The following is a 17,469-nucleotide window of genomic DNA, read 5'->3' on the forward strand; positions in this document are numbered from 1 at the left end:
TATTGCACTAGTATGTATACTCAAACTCTTAAGTCACACCGGGTATGCCAAAAATTGTTGGCTTTCGGTTTGGCTTGGTCATTTGTGACCTATGCGGGCATGCCAAAATCGATTGTGTAATTTGATTCAAACCGAACAACTTGATACCAAACGTTGAAATAAGCAAATACGTCAAACATGAGTGTATATAACTGAGACCTGAGAAGATCTGTCGCCTATTCAACCATTTGCAATATGATCGTAAGATGATTAGACGATTGTCGGAAGATGGGGTTCTTTCTTCGAAGATGGGTTACGTTTTGCCTTATATATGAAAGGACTTTTATAAACGAAAATAGTTAAACAAAAAGGAACAATTCATAGTCGATCTTATTGAGCAATGCTAAGTTGCCTTTTTGAAAAATGAAGTGATTGTATTGATACCGAGAAAAGTCCAACGCAAAAGCATAGACTTTGATTACAGTTAAAGATTACCGGTATTAAATTATGACTCGGGATCACCGCTACTCTTAGGATAAAGCTAAGAATGAAAGATAATTTGATTAGTTTGTTGTATTTGTATGAGATGATTTACTTTACTGATCATATTGCTATTTATAGATGTATGTTGCAACTTTTTTTAGGTGTTCTCTTCTTTATTTTAACAGTTATGATAGTTAAATTGTTGACACATTAGGATTTCAGATCGTTCTATCTCTGTGTTCCTCTTGTAGTTCTTTTCTGGTCAACTACTTTTTGTCTCTTGAACTTATCAACTGTGCCTCATGACTCATACCATCCAACTCAACATCAAATGTACATTTGTTAAAAACACTGCAAATTTCTCTTAAGATCTTTTTGCATGCTATTTCTTTCCTAAAATGACGTCTTCTTCTAATTGGCTTGGCCAAAATTAAGATACTTTAATCCAAAACCTTTTGGGGCCAATAGGTTTTCAACGGTGAGCGTTCAATCACCACCGTTTCCTATAGAGTGGTCCATCTTATATTTAGATTTGCCTCATGTTTTACCTAATGTCCTGAAATCAGTTGGCAAAATAGTTGACGACATGGATAAAACAAGAATCCGATCCTCTGTTTATCACATACTGGCATTTCCTTTTTCCCGCAAAGCAGAGGATCCGGACTCATAAAACAAATACATCGTGGTGGGCTCACAGCACCAACCAGTATCGACGTCGGCTCTGGAGGGGTCACTGCCGAATCCAAGTCCAGAACACGTGTAACGCAGTACAGAGATGCGGGCCACGTACAAAGTAATTTCCTTCGTTTACAGAGGAGGTTGGTTCTGCAAGAAAGCATTTCTCCAAAATCCCATGTTTTGATTTCCCACACCGTCGATCCCTGCAGAAAGCTATTCTCCAAAATCCCGTGTTTTTATTTCTCAATCTCTAGAGAGCAAACAAAGAAGAAGCATGACAGGCCACGGTACGAACTCTCTCTCTCTCTCTCTCTCTCTCTCTCTCTCTCTCTCCCTGACGATCGTCATCTACTCATCTCTCTCTCATTCGTCCCATTTCAGGTGAAAAATCTCGACCGTTCAAGAAACACAAATCATCTACAAACAAGGTGCTTTTGGATCTACTCCTCCAAATTAATTCCTCAAAAAATTGCCAATTCCCCCCTCACTCAATTTCCCTTTTCACATGCAGGACACCCACAGAAATCCCCCCACCGATTACCCTGAAGACTTCGACGAAGACAACCCCCATGGTGATTACGACAATGATGGCTCAGAATCCAAGAAGCACGATTTCACGAAATTGGAGCTGAAGCCCGACCATGCCAACCGTCCGTTGTGGGCCTGTGGCGATGGTCGGATCTTCCTCGAGACGTTCTCAGCCCTCTACAAGCAGGCTTATGACTTCCTTATTGCGATCGCGGAGCCTGTCTGCCGCCCTGAATCCATGCACGAGTACAACCTCACCCCACATTCCCTCTACGCGGCTGTCTCTGTTGGGCTTGAGACTGAGACCATCATCACAGTCTTGAACAAGTTGTCGAAGACGAAGCTTCCGAAGGAAATGATTGATTTCATATATGCATCAACGTCGAATTATGGGAAGGTCAAGCTTGTGCTGAAGAAGAATCGGTACTTTGTGGAGTCCCAGTTTCCTGAGGCAAGAATTGGATCTTTCCTTTATCCTTTTCTTTAGGGCGTGTTTGGGTGCTTTATGGAATTGAATTGCAGTTTGTTCAATTCATTTTTAGAGGAAATGACCCAAGTGAGAGTGATATATCTTATATTCATAATGAGAACCAAACCCATAATCACAATTTCATGCATTTTGGTTTTCTCTTGAAAAGATAGTGATTGTGACTTGGGGTGAACTCACCCATTACTCTATTGAAATGACTTATTATAATTGGACTGAATTTGATATGCAAATGCAGCCTAAACAGATGAAGCTTTATTTTTTCCCCATTTGTTTGATGTGAATGGCGTTATGGTGTGTGCAGGTACTTAAGAAGTTGCTCAGGGATGATGTCATATCTCGTGCGAGGATTTTCTCTCATGAGGTATTTTAGCTTGATGGTCTTGTTCCTACTTTTCTTCATTTTGTAGAATTGGTTTGATGGAATATTCATATTTGAATTGGCATTGAAGGCACATAATGGTTGCATATTGGATAATCATGAAACACTAGCTGTATTTCTGTATGGATGGCACAGTTTTCTAGAAGTTGGTGGAAGAATTTAGTAGGAGAAAAAAAGGATTAAAAATAATATTTTATCATGACAGCTGTGTTTGGATGCGCAAGCAAATGGCATTGCGAACATTCAATTAGTCAAGATGAATTGTGGAAGTCAATGTTGTATCCTAGTATTCACAATGAGGAAAGTACTTGCAGTTAGGTTTCTTTCAATTCAAACCCGAAAGCAATGTAATTGCAATTTGGAGCCCAATTCCTCAATATGATGTTATGTAAACGTAATTTTTTTTTGAAGAGTAACAAAGAACTTATTGAAGAAATGCCGAGCTAGTGCAAAAATTATAGATAAAACAAGAAACTTAAATTACAATCATTTAAGGACTTAATACAAGAAGCCCATTCTAAAACAAAAGATTTAGCACAAAAGGACACCTCCGCATCTTTGCTAGAGATATTCTGAAAGCATCTACTAGTTCTTTCCCCCCAAATCGCCCACTAGATAGTTAGGATGGTTAGTCTCGAAAGAGTAGTCTTCTGCCTTCCTATCCTCACATTGCGCTTGAGAGTAAAATCTCACTAGAATTAGGCAGGTCCAAGACATAGCAAATGAGTTAATAAACTAACACCATAGCTTCAAAGCGAATTTACAATGAATGAATAGGTGGTTGACTGATTTTACATTTTCCATGCTCATCAGACAAATATTAGGAATAACCATTGATCTTTTTTGGAGGTTATCAATGGTGATGACTTTCTTCCTTCTTTCCAACCAGCCAACCAACCAAAAGCCGTCATTATCAGAAATCCCCTGTAGTACCACACGTAGGACTATGATCCCTTTGCCCGTTCTTGTTTAGACTGCTCAGCCACCCATAGAGAGGACAAATTGAGAATTGCCCCGACTTGTCTTTTAGCCAACCTGGCTTGTCACATTCTTCTCTCACCGAAATGTACAAGAGAAAGCCTATCCAATAATTGCACAAAATCCTCCACCCCCTCACCAAATAGATCTCTACGACATGGAGACCAAACTACACTGTTTCCCACCTTGGAGAAGCACTCAGACACCAAAATGTTCTTCTCTAGAGAAAGGTGCGCTAATGTTGGAAACTCATCTTGAAAAGTAGAATCTCCGTGTGGATCCTCACCCCCTTTCCTAGTGAGAAATTGGTCCCTTCTCGAATTTCTTCCTTTAACAAAGAAATTCCTTTCCATATAGTGGAGGCTGAGTAAGGAAGAATCCTTGACCTGCCATACTCCATTGCAACTATAATTTTCAGTGACGACCTCTCTCCACCATGAGTTTTCTTCCTCGCCAAACCTCTACAACCATTTTCCCAAGAGTGCTTGGTTCATCACTTCAAGCACTCTTGTAAGCACACCTCCTTCCCGTAATGGTTTGTAAGCTTAACCCCACCTCAATAAGTGAAACTTCTTTCTAACTTCCAGCCCCTACCACAAGAAATATTTTCTCAACTTCTCTATATTTAGAATAAATTTTGGACACCTGAAAAGGGACATGAAGTAAAATGGAAGATTCGAAGGAACTGACTTAATGAGAGTTATACGACCACCAGAAGATAAGCAACAACATTTTCATCTAGCTAGCTTTCTTTCGAACTGCTCCATGACAATGTTCTATAGATGCATAGCCGGCTTTACAATGCAGAATGGAAGCTCGAGGTGGTTCAGCAGAAATGCTCCCGCTTTGCTTCCAAACACTTTTGCTAATCAATCTAGCATTTTTGAAGATGCAAACTCCTAGCATCTCACTTTTCACGGTGTTAGCTTTAAGTCGCAAAACAACTACAAAGCATAAGATAATTGTTCTCAACTTCTCCACCATGCCCTCGTCAGCTATGCAAAAGAGGTGAGTGTCATCCGCGAATTGCAAATGAGAAATATGAGTTCCTCTATTCACCTTGAACCCTTGAAATAGACCCGCTTCATGCCCTTTCGCTAACATCCTGCCAAAAAGCCTCCATCACTACCAAAAGCAAATAGAAAGAAAGATGGTGTCCTTGCCTAATAATGCAGGTCCACTGCCCATCCAAGCCCACTTAAGCCCATCTAGGCCCATTGCAGGGCCTAACAAGACATTGGACCATAGCCCACCGTAGAGCCCAACATGTGCTGATTTTTGGGTTGATTATTTACATATTTGGGAATTATTGTTTACCATTTTTGGGAGATATGAGGGGTTGATTTAAAGATTTTTCTTGAATTGATATGATTGGAGATATGGTCATGGTCTGAATTTAGAGATTTGATTGCTTTTCATGTTTACTTTTCATAGGCTTTTGCCATATAAAGAAACATTAGATTAGTTTATAATAAATTGTAATTCATTCTCTTAGTTGTAGAGATTTCAATCAAGGATTCCTTTAGGATCTATAAAAGGGTAGTGGTGGTGTAGGAGTTATTTAGTCGGATATTTTTCTAAGTGTGTTTTTTTTTTTTTCCTTCAAGTTTTGTAAGAAAAATGGTTGATATCAATAAAATTTCTCTCCCCCTCTACTCCATTCTTCTTATGAGTGTGTGTGTGTGTGTGTGTGTGTGTGTGTGTGTGTGTGTGTGTTTGCAATTTGGGGAACCATTCATTAATATAGAGAATTTAGCTATGCTGACACTCTTATCTAGTCCTTCCACTTTTCCACAAACCTATAGCCGCAACAGTCTAAGAAGGCCCAATTGACGTGATCATACGCTTTCTCCAAATCCATCTTATCCACAACACCATCAACCCCCTCATTGTGTCTAGAGTTGATGCAGTCTTTCGCTATGAGAACACTATTGATGTTCTGTTTGCCCTCAACAAAAGCGCCCTAATTCTTAGAGGTAACTATCACCAAAACTGAGCGGAACGTTGAAGCTAATGTTTTCTTCTAGAATCTTATATGGCTTGCCAATTAAACTTATAGGGTGAAAATTCTTTAGACATTTTGCTCCCATGATCCTCAGAATAATGACGATAAAGTACGCACCCAACTCCATTGATTAGCGACCCCTATCGTAAAATTCTGTTCCCACAGACACGAGTTTGATTTCCCTCCCCGTGCTTTACTCAATGAACGTCATTTGTGGGTGATTGCGTGCATCTGTAGGGATTAGTCTCACCTTAAAAAAGGGGCGGGGACACCCTCTTGTCATAATAATAATAAATGAAAAAAAAATGTCCTTCTTGACAACCTCTCAAAACTTTTGGAAAAATGCCAATGGAAAGCCATTGGGTTTGGGAGCCTTGTTCCACCCCAAGGATGTCACCTCTAACTTCCTCCTTTGAGAAGGGCTTCTCGAGAGAGGTTGCATCAACATCAGAAAGCTTACTAATATCTAGATTGGCCACAACAGGTCTGTCTCATCCCTTATTTGTGAGAAGAGATTTATAAAACTCGACCAAGTGCACACTTGATCTTTTTCATCATTTCTTCTTCCTTCCACCACCACATTGCCAATCTCGTTGCATCTTGCAAGGGCACTTGCAATACTGTAGAAGAACTTAGTATTTTTATCCCCCTCCAACCAGGTGGCTCTTGATTGCTGCTTGCATTTGATTTCTTCCTTTAGACAGTTCGAGTATTCTTGGACTAATGATGCCCTTCAAGCCCTATCGTCCTCCAAAAGAGCCGTATGCCTGTATCTTCCGCCTTTATACCTAGAGCTTGAATTTTCATCAATAACTTGTCCATCCCGGCCTCACACCTCCCTAAAAAAACCCACTTCCAAGGTATGATTTTGCCCTTCAATAATTTCAGCTTTTGGCTGAGACAGAAACCAGTGAAATCTTTTATATTGAAACATTCCTAACCATTCCTTAATGCGATCGGCAAAGCCTTCCACCTCTAACCAAAAAAGCTTGAAAGGGAAGGGTTTGGGCCCCCAACTCTCCATTATTGCTTCCAACAGGATGGGACAATGGTTGGAGACAGGGTTAGGCAATCCTTTCGAAGTGGCCATGGGGAACTTCTCCACCCACTCAACTGACAACAGTAATCTGTCCAATCTAGACATAATTGGGCAAGCCTGCCTGTTAGACTAGGAGAATTTTACCGTTAGACATAGGAAGATCCACAAGGCCATGACTTCCTACCCATGTTGAGAACTCCATACTTTTGAGTAGTTTTACCTCTGCTGGATTTCTTGTAGGAAAATCTGACTACATTGAAATCCCCACCAATACACCAGGGATAAACGAACATCTCGCACACACTGTTCAGCTCTCCTCCCAATGAAGATGTTAAGGTGGCTTTCAATTCAAACCTGAAAGCCATGTAATTGCAATTTGGGCTCAGTTCCTCAATGAGATGTTAAGGTAATTTACAAGTCAATTAAACCACTTGTTTAGGCTAATTATTGCAGTTCAGTTCAACAATCACATTGGAACACACCATAACATTTTCTTTGATAAAAATGAGGTTTTCCGCCAATTATAGATTAAAGCCATGTGATGAGGCACCAAGGTGACTGCTGAAGAGAGGAGTTATAATCAGGGCATGGTGAAATGTAATCATCATTTATTGGGAAATATTTGGTGTTTCAATGTAGAATGTTACCGCCACCTCCTTCTGGAACTTGAAACATGGCTGGGGATGTTACCACCACCTCCTTCTGGAACTTGAAAGATGGCTGGGGTGCTGATCATCCTCAGAACTAGCTTTAGTTTACAGGATCAAATATGCTTAGGTTGGAAACGTTGTCAGCTGCTCTTGCCTATAACTTTTTTCAGTCAAAGAATGACTGTAGCTGATCCTTTACTTGGACCAGAGGAATTTAATTAAGTCCGTTGTCTGTACTGTAAATGGCTAAAATATTTGTTGAGGGAGAGAGTTTATTTGAAGCTTCTTGCTTGACATGAAGTCATGGTCACTCTTGGTTGAAGCTTGTTTGTCGAAGTTTAATTGTTCAATCAAAACTCTTCCAGATGTATATTGATATGCAGTTATATGATTATGCTTCCTTCCATAGATCTCTTTCGGATGCATTAATAATTGAAGCCATAGCTTTTTCTTTTAACTTTTTAGGCCCACATGCATTTCATTGGTTAAAAGAAGAAAAAGAAAATGGAGAAAAAGGTACTATATGATGCTCAATTGCTCCTTGCCCCCCCACCACACACACACACACACAACCAATCTTTGTCTCTCATCAGATGATTTAGTCATCCATTGAAGACACAATCACAAAAATTCATCCACATTTAGTTGGAACCCAGTTGGATGGTTAGGATCATCAGATAGGGAATACTATTGTGGCGTCCCCCACCTGCATATGGAGCATCATAGGAACGATTGGAATTCCTAAAAGGTGGGTTGCACACATTCAGTTTTTTGGCTGAGGATTTACTTGATTGAACATTGTATTATTTATATTTGAGAACCCATTAGTGGTTTTTCAACCGCCTTCTCTTGGTTTTTATGTGAGCTCCCTACCATTATTATTAAGCCTAATTATGAAAGGAGTTGTTGTTTTGAAGTTAGACCATAATATAATGCTTTTGAGAAGCTTCTTGATCAGTTATTCTTGTTTTCTTCTTCATGTTGTTGATGAGGAACTAGATTTTTTAATATTGTCTATGTTTCGTCCTTTATCACAGGGAAGTGATTCATTCACCATTAGCAAAACATTGGGCGAAGTAGAAGGTGGTCATGAGGACTTGCTCAATAGAGTTGATGTGGCAGCTGTAGCCGAAGAAAAGGAAACACATTCCTTTGAAATTGACCCTGCTCAGGTACAAATTAATTTACTCAAACCACTTGTACTTATTGCACATTGTAAAAAGTCTTACCTGAAGAGCTCGTTTTGCCATTATAGGTCGAAAATGTGAAGCAACGATGCTTGCCAAATGCTCTAAATTATCCCATGCTGGAGGAATATGACTTCAGAAATGATACGGTGAGTTAAGAAAATGAAGGAAACAAAGTGATACATTTGACTTACGTTTCCCAAAACGAAGAATTTTTTCCAGTACTTTTATATAATTTTTTCCAGCATTTTAAGTTAGAAAGATAAATGACCCCCCTTAATTTAGAATAGATGGGTTGCATTCAGAACATGCCTCAATTATGGAATGCATGCAGAATCATGTTTTGCGAATTAAGGCTGATGTGGTGGTATTTCCTATTTATATGTTGTTCCATGTGTTCATTTCCTGTTCTGTTGCTCCAGTGCTGGGTTTAATGAAAATCAATGGTAATTGAATAAGTATGATCTGAGAATGCTAGCATTGAAATATTGAATTGCACTCAGGATGAGCTATTACATGATTTAGTTATCATCTTTCCAATGATTTTAATAAATAAATAAAAATAAATACAAGATTTGGTTATCAATTCTCCATTTCTTTCATTGCAGTATTGAGAACTTGATCATGCCTTATATGGATACTCGTCTTTGTTACCTGTCTGATATCCTACAGTGCTGCCTTCATGAATAATGCTTTTACATATGTGATAAGCTGGACATTGTCAATGCAATGATCAGGCCAAAAAGTGGTAAGACAGAGAGCATTTCTGATCATCTAGACCAACTTGGATTGGCCTGAAGCTGAACAGAGGCCAGAAAACAGTACGCCGCATTTGGATATACCTTGATAAGTTTACTTATTTTTCTGACAGTAACAAATCAGCCACTTATGTGAGAAAAATTAGTTTGGTAAACTGCAATTTAATGTTTCCCTTGTTTCATGCATTTGTATGGGTACTATAACAAATGCTGTGAAGTTTGACATTCCTTGCTTCCATTTCCTACATCATTTCCCATATCCATTTCCAGGTCTGCTACCTATGGTTTTACACGTTTATTCATCATACTCTTGAAAATCAACACATTTACACATTATACTCTTGAATAAAAGAGGGAAAACACATTTCTTTCGTTATAGAATTGATTACCATCTTTTATAAATAAGTTCGCTATTTAGGTAATGGTCTTTGGAAAGTGCAGGTGAATCCTGACTTGAACATGGAATTAAAGCCACAAGCACAACCACGACCATACCAGGAAAAGAGTCTAAGCAAGATGTTTGGAAATGGTGAGGCCATTTTGAGATAAAAAAGGCTTATTTTCTATATGAGATTAATTCTTGTTAATGTGTACTACCATCAATGGATAAATGATATATAATTTATTTTTGGGGTACTTATTGAATTACTTATTCCATTAAATTTAGCAAACACATGTTTCAATGATTTGTGAAGCACTTCTTTTCGGTGTAGTACAGAACAGGAGGGTGAGACATTACCTATCATGTACTGCCTGACAAATCATATTTCATTCCTTTCTTTGGTAAAGGATCATGCTCCATGCTTCATTTTTGTTTTAAAAAAATGCACTTAACACTTGCCATTATTTCCCAGGAATCATGTAGAAACATTTTCATAGAGGCTATCCATGTTGCTGTTTATATATGTTGTTTATTATTGGATGTTGCTGGCTTTAACCTACTACCAATTGTCCTCTTATGTTAATTAACGGTTACTATGTTAATGATAAATAGACTGGAAATAGTGTTATAATTATAACAAGTTTTTATGTTCTGAAAGCCTTTCTGAATATGCTGCTTTATTTATTTAAATTTCCCCCTTTTTCTTTCTTTTCCCTTTTCTGTATTTTTTTTTTTTTTTTGAGAGGCAACAATAATTTACTCCAAAAACCAACAAAAACTGAGATACAATCCATGATGATTGGGGATCAACTTCACCAAAGAGGCCTTAAAGGCCACTATACATTCTTGTGATTTTCAATACTATCCAGCCCTTGCCTCCTGCTGAGAGTCCTACCTCTAGCCCTTTGAGATGCAACCTCCTTTTGACAAATTGTGGAATGGCCTATTGTTCCTTTCCTTCCAAATGCACCAAAGGATGGTGAGTAAAGTCCCCAAGTTGAGGTTCCCCTTTTGCCCATCCAAGGCCCTTACCAAGCCAAAGAAAAGATCACGAATACACATATTCTTGCTTAGAATTCACAGAGGACAAATTGGTAGTTAACAGTCTTGTTGTTTCAATGACAGATGGAACCATTGGTGATGATGATTTTCCTGTGCTTCAGGTGATTGATTGTAAGCACGCTGTCCCTAATGCTGACTCTTTTATGATCAGCATTAGGGCAACAATGGAGACATGCCTAATACCTAGTTAATGTGGAACAGTGTTTTAAATAGCACTTGTAGCGTATGCTATGTATTAGAGCATCGCTACAACGCTATGTAGCCCATGAAAGTAGCGTATTTCCCCTGCATCGTACGCTACAAGCTATGTAGTGTGTAGCGCATGTAGCTTACACTACACCATTTATTTCCATTTAAAAAAAAAAAATTTAAATCCAGATTTTAACCTGTCAGTTCAACTGTTGATGTAAAATGGTGGTGACCCATCCTTCTCACACATGGCAATGATGTAGAGCTATCTAAATAGTGGTTTCTATTGTAGATGGAGAATATTTGTACATGTACCCATATCAGACAATCTTAACCATCTATAAATTGGCCTCATGTGGTCGGTCGAGGACATGACTAGTTGTAAATGGTACATAACTCACATTAAAAAAAATGTATTAAAACTTAAGGGTTTCAATTTGAAACCTAATACTCAATGCACACAGCTTTTCAGCCCCCAAATCCTAATTTTCGATTCTTTCGATCCACAAAGCCCTTGAAGAGGAGATTTTGGCCCGATTAATCTGACCTGCCAGAAGGTCCATTTGTTATATTTTCAAGTGCATTGGAGCCAAAACGAAGGAGAAAATTAGATTTCCCCCTTTTCACATCTGTATGGCTATGGAGTTCAAATATTCAGTATTTTTTATTGATTGAATCTTTTCTTCAGCTTGATAAAGGTATGTTCTTGCACCTTAATATCTGTTAATGAGTTCTTTTTCATTTCGGATGGAGATTTATGGTTTCTTTTAGGATTTTCAATATATATATATATATATATATATATATATATATATATATATAGATATATATATATATATATATATATATATATATATCGTTTTAGGAGGTGGGTTGCTATGCAATGTTGTAGGATAAGGGTTGCTATGCCTTTAAACTTTTTTGTTTGTTTGTTTTGGGGGCCTGCTGTAGTGTGTTTTACCTAGTTGTTATGCAATGTTTGTGTATGGCATTCTATGCAATGTTGTTTTTTCAATTTTTAATAATCTATTTCAACATGCTTTTACCTGAAAAAATGAATAATTGTTTAGGAATTTTTATTTTTTATTTTTTTATATTTGTTCTTAGTATTTATCATATTTTTAATTTAAAAATATAAGTATCGTGTAGCGTACGCTACACGTGACGTAGCTTACACTACACACTATTTAAGGCACTGATGTGGAAAGCTGGTGCAGAATAATTAGAACTAGTAAAAATATGCATATCCATTTAAGTTTAAGAACATTAAACTAGAGTGACAAAATCTGGGAGTTGGTAAGATATCACAACGACATATGATTGTGCTTCTTCATTAGTTATCATTTCACTTAATCCTCTTCTTTCTTTAATTTTTTGTAGTTTTTCTATGTACTTATCCATATTTCTTCTCTCTCTCTCTCTCTCTCTCTCTCTCTCTCTCTCTCTCTCTCTCGCTAATTTTTGAATAAAAAAGTGTAGCAGTCCAAATACTTTCATCACATTAACTTGCCTGATTAAATTTTTTGGCTGTAGCCTGTAAGTAATTTGATCCAACTCCCTAGTTTGTAACTTAGGTGATATATGATAATTAACTTCCTTTTCTACAAATCATTCAATTATGGGAATACCCTTGAGTGATTTACTATTTCCTTTTGAGTATTTTTGAAATTAAAATTTCTATTAAATTCTTATTTGTTTACTTTTGAGCGTCAAATCTATCTCATAGCTTAAGGACAGCTTTTTATTGTTGGGAAGTGTTAAGAGGCTTTTGTAACCATCTTCTTTGAAGTTATGGCATAATTTTGACACTCAGTGGGTTCAAACTCTAAAATTAAGATGTTGTTGGTGAAGATTGTAAAGACAAACCTAGTTCGGCTGGTTGAAATGTCAATGGATTCTGTTCTTGCTTAATGTTTTTGTCTATCAGCATTCCTAGTACTTAAATGATGTCACAATCTGATGACAATAGTTATTAACTTGGCTATTGGTCTCTTTATTATACCTGACTTATCTCTTGAGTCAGTCCCAATGTTGTTGGGTAAAGAGATTTTATATTGGTGATTGACAGTGTTATGAGTTACCCTATTGTATGATATGATTGGTATCAGATGCATTTGCAATCATAAATTACATTATAGGGTCTTGGTACACAAGCTATCCCTATGTGACTAGCCATTTGTGAAAATGGATATTGTCATGTTAATTTGTACGAGGCCTGGGAAGATTTGAGATTTGTGCGAAAGAGGATCTTCATTGGGCATGTGCCAACTTAGTGCACGTGTTCAAGATGCATCCTTTCAATAGGCAGACCCACAATGACATGATCTGTCCCAGAAATCAGGATGGTCCATTCCATCCAGTCAGCATCTTTCTGTTGAAATGGGCCATTAGTCATTTTATAATAGCTCAATTTTCTCATACACATGGCGGCCTCCTTGATGAGTGTACAGGCCTGATTCTTGGTCAGGTTTACAATGGTCCCCACATGATGAATGTCCTGGATTGTGCACATACCTGCTATATCACATGGTTAAGATCTTCTTTGATCCTCTTATGTGCAGATCTCTTTCTCATATATTGATTAGAAAGTGTGGGACTTTTGTTCTCTTTTTATTTTGAATGCACTTGTTGCCGTTGGTTCTAATACCACATGAGTTGCAGGTAGAGCAAGATCTGGCATCATTGTACTCCCTTGCGGTGCAGGCAAGTCATTAGTTGGTGTCTCTGCAGCCTGTCGAATACGAAAGAGCTGCCTTTGCTTAGCAACAAATGCTGTTTCTGTGGATCAATGGGCTTTTCAGTTCAAGCTATGGTCAACTATACGTGATGACCAGATTTGTCGTTTTACGTCTGATAGCAAGGAAAGATTCCGTGGTAATGCTGGTGTGGTTGTGACCACTTATAACATGGTTGCTTTTGGTGGTAAAAGATCTGAAGAGTCTGAGAAAATCATTGAAGAAATAAGAAATAGAGAATGGGGATTGCTTCTCATGGATGAGGTAATCTTTTTTATGTTTGATATTTTGTATGACAAGAAACTATAGGGTACTGTTCATTATGCACCTGGACATTCTTTGCATTTAAGAGGAATCCTATGATCCTCAAGCCTATGATGTTTATAACATCTTTGGGTCCTCAGTATGTACAAGTGGCATCCACTGTTCGTTTGATCCACTATTGATCTGATGGGCTCCACTGTGGATAAACCAAGCCTCAAAATCTCCCTGATGGGACATTCCTAACCCTTGATTGCATCAAGTGGAGAGAGAGCTAAGAAGAAATGCAGCCGTGGTCCACATTCAATGCGAAAAAAAAACCAAATATTGTATGGCTAGGATCTTCAACTCTGGGATGTGTTGGTGTCATGGTCAATCCACAATGTTGATCAGAGCAAGTCTGGATCACCTAATAATGTCTCCCACTTATGCAAGCTGACTGGAGGATACTATTCATGTGCTAGGGTCGAGGATCATGTATTCATCTTTATTTGAATGATTTTTGATCTCTCCATCCCACTTCCCATGAGTCCATAATCACATGCTTGACTTCTCTGAGAGTTTCCTATTGATTTTTGTTTTCCTGCTTTGAATTTGCAGGTGCATGTGGTTCCTGCGCACATGTTTAGGAAGGTCATTAGTATTACCAAATCTCACTGCAAACTTGGGCTCACTGGTCTGTTGTGGATTCAAATTGATTTTGAGCTAATCTGCAATGTGTGACATTAGCTCATTTTGCTTAAAATTAGATTGGCTTTTGTATTGCAGCAACTCTTGTGAGAGAGGATGAGCGCATCACGGATTTGAACTTCCTCATTGGTCCCAAATTGTATGAAGCTAATTGGTTGGACTTGGTGAAAGGAGGATTCATCGCGAATGTCCAGTGCGCAGAAGTATGGTGTCCAATGACAAAGGAATTCTTTGCTGAATACTTGAAAAAAGAAAATTCTAAGAAGAAGCAGGTTTGTGTTGCATAAGATGTAATTTGTGTTTGAATTTGCCTGGTTAGATAAGTCCGTCTTCTCTTTTTATTCTTTATGACTTCTCTCTTTTACTTTTTAGATTTAACAATGATTTGATTGAAGGAAGCAAAAGAAAATGCTATGAATAAAGATGACAAGGGATAATCTTTTAGGACAAATCAAAGCCCCCTTCCCAGCTCTTGTCAATCTGATCCTTTGATCCTTTGTACAACCATAAAAAAATTTAATCCCAAAGCCAACTATGCTCTGATCCCAGCCCTTTGGAAAGTGATATCCTTCAATTATGATTTAAGTCTTTGAAACTATGAATCATGCAAATGTGAAGTAACCTGATAAGAAATATATTACCTTGGTCTGACTATTGGCCGGAATTACGTAAGTTTTCACTTAGAGCTACCACACTTGCATGTGGGGCTATCTATCAGTGTTCTATCCCATTCATCCACTGGGCCTCATTGCTGATGGGTGATGCTGTGTTAAACTTCTTGATTGAACAATTGTTTCCATCCCATTCATCAGGACGGGTTAGAATTGCTCTTATTGTCGGAATCAATATTTTTAATTATCGACGATATTGGCCGATATATCCCACGATATATCTTGTATCCCACTTGTGCGATACGAAACCTAGAGGTCCTATCGATATATCCCCACATGTTCGATCCGATGAGCATTTTCAATTTCCGATCCATTTCTTTTATTGAAATTATGTTAAATTTGTGTCAAGTGGTTACAAATACATTTGTTCTTCATGTTTTTCATGAAAAATATGGAGTTGAAGCTTTGATTTCGATATCCATTGGTTCTTCATGTTCTCCATTTTTTTTTTTTTTTTGAAAGATGATTATATTGAAAAGAAAAGAGAACTGAAACAACAGGGAAAACAAAAACAGAAAACAGGAAAACAGAAAACCGGAACTGAAAGATCCGCTGAGATAGTAGATCAGATCAGTTCGAACCCCAAGAAGCGGGATGAATGATATCCCGGAAACATCTGTTGTTATGTTCTTCCCAAACAAACCACCAGATCGCAAGAACCGCCATCCTCCAGATCTTTGTTCTCTCTTTGCTCATATGCACACCATGCCACGCTTGCAGAAAAAGATCCGCCCTCTCAGGGAAGCAGCAACTGATGTTGAAACGACAAAGGAAATCGGCCCATATGGAAGAAATAAAGGAGCAATTAACCAGCAGATGATCAACTGTTTCCTCCTGTCGCATACAGCACAAGCAAATGTTTGGGATGATCATCCCTTTTTTCTGCAGATTGTCGATAGTCAAGATCTTTCTTTTCCCAACCAGCTAACCAAAATCCACGGTTCTGGGGGGAACAGTGTATTTCCAAAGAAAGGCCTCCCCACTGGACCGATTGTGGAGCCTGCTGGAAGAAATGTAGCTGTAGAAAGAGGACACCGAGAAGCAGCCCATCTTGCAAAGTTTCCAAATCAGACTGCCGGGAACTGGTTTGTCAGGAGAAAAAACAGAAATGCACTCCAGCAACTCGGCGAATTCCGATACTTCCCAATCTTGTAAATTTCGCCTTCAAGCGATGCTCCACACAATCTTGCTGCCAGATATCTTGTAACAATCCGCCACGGATATAGATTTGGCTGGAGCAAGGGCGAAGATCTGCGGAAATCTATCTTTTAGAAGGCTGTCCCCCACCCAGTTATCTTCCCAAAACTGAATATTGGCCCCATTACCAAGCTCGAAAGTGATACCGCTGAGCACCTTCCTTTTTGTTTTTAGAATATCCTTCCAGATGGCTGACGCCCTATACGTGGATGACTCTTTAGTCCACCAGCCCCCACTCACTTTCCCGTCTTTTTGCTTGATAACAGAATTCCAAAAACTACCGTTTTCAGCCCCCAATCTCCAGATCCATTTACCTAGCAGGGCCTGATTCATAGCCTTGAGATCCCTGATTCCAGCCCGCCTGCACACATCCTTCCATCTCATCAAGTGAAATTTCTTCCTAATATCATTCCCGTGCCAAAGGAAGTCACGCCTACACTTTTCAAGCGACGCCAGCACAACACTGGGAGTCTGGGACATTTGAGCAGCGACATAAAATAAATAGGAAGATTGGAGAGGGAGGCTTTAATTAGGGTGAGACGATCGCCTAATGATAAGTATCGACTCTTCTATCTAGCAAGAAGCTTCTCGAACCTGGAAATGACTTTCTCCCACATTCTTATGGGCGGCCTGCCGATGCAAAGAGAAAGCCTGACGAAAGAACAGGGGAACAAATCCGCGGAGCACCTAAGGATACCCGCCAGGGCCGTAAGCTCATCGCTGTCCAGATTGGTGCCATACATATTGGACTTTGCTAGATTGACCTTTAGCCCTGAAACAACCTTGAAACAATGGATAGCGGTGCGCAGATTTTCTGCCTTTTCGACATTGGCTTTTGAAAACAGCAAGTAGTCGTCTGCATATTGGATTAACGATATCGGGGTCCTCAGCCCTTTGATATTGATCCCACTTAAGACACCTTCCGCCTGACCTTTGTGCAACATTCTACAAAGGGCTTCCATGACTATAAGAAACAAGAAAGGGGAAAAGGGATCGCCTTGCCTGAGGCCCCTCGAACTCTTAAAAAAACCTTTAGGAGAGCCATTGATAAGGACGGAGAAGGAGGCAGAACCGATGCATTCCTTTATCCAGCCTCGCCACTTCGGCCCAAAACCCATCCGCTTCAGA

The 17,469-nt window shown here is 38.8% G+C and overlaps 1 protein-coding gene across 1 annotated transcript in view; it reads left to right on the top strand.

Annotated features, from left to right (window-relative positions):
* The first annotated feature begins 1,161 nt into the window (after positions 1-1,161).
* LOC131232495 (general transcription and DNA repair factor IIH helicase subunit XPB1-like) overlaps positions 1,162-17,469 on the top strand; it is a 29,270-nt gene continuing 12,962 nt past the window's right edge. The window contains exons 1-10 of the mRNA XM_058228766.1: positions 1,162-1,427; positions 1,522-1,568; positions 1,652-2,119; positions 2,460-2,519; positions 8,247-8,381; positions 8,465-8,545; positions 9,596-9,683; positions 13,449-13,786; positions 14,384-14,459; positions 14,552-14,745. Coding sequence (XP_058084749.1) covers positions 1,415-1,427; positions 1,522-1,568; positions 1,652-2,119; positions 2,460-2,519; positions 8,247-8,381; positions 8,465-8,545; positions 9,596-9,683; positions 13,449-13,786; positions 14,384-14,459; positions 14,552-14,745 — 1,500 coding nt within the window. The 5' untranslated portion in view covers positions 1,162-1,414. The remainder of the gene's footprint in view (positions 1,428-1,521; positions 1,569-1,651; positions 2,120-2,459; positions 2,520-8,246; positions 8,382-8,464; positions 8,546-9,595; positions 9,684-13,448; positions 13,787-14,383; positions 14,460-14,551; positions 14,746-17,469) is intronic.

This window comes from Magnolia sinica, chromosome 18 (genome assembly GCF_029962835.1).
Source record: "Magnolia sinica isolate HGM2019 chromosome 18, MsV1, whole genome shotgun sequence".
Lineage (NCBI taxonomy): Eukaryota > Viridiplantae > Streptophyta > Magnoliopsida > Magnoliales > Magnoliaceae > Magnolia > Magnolia sinica.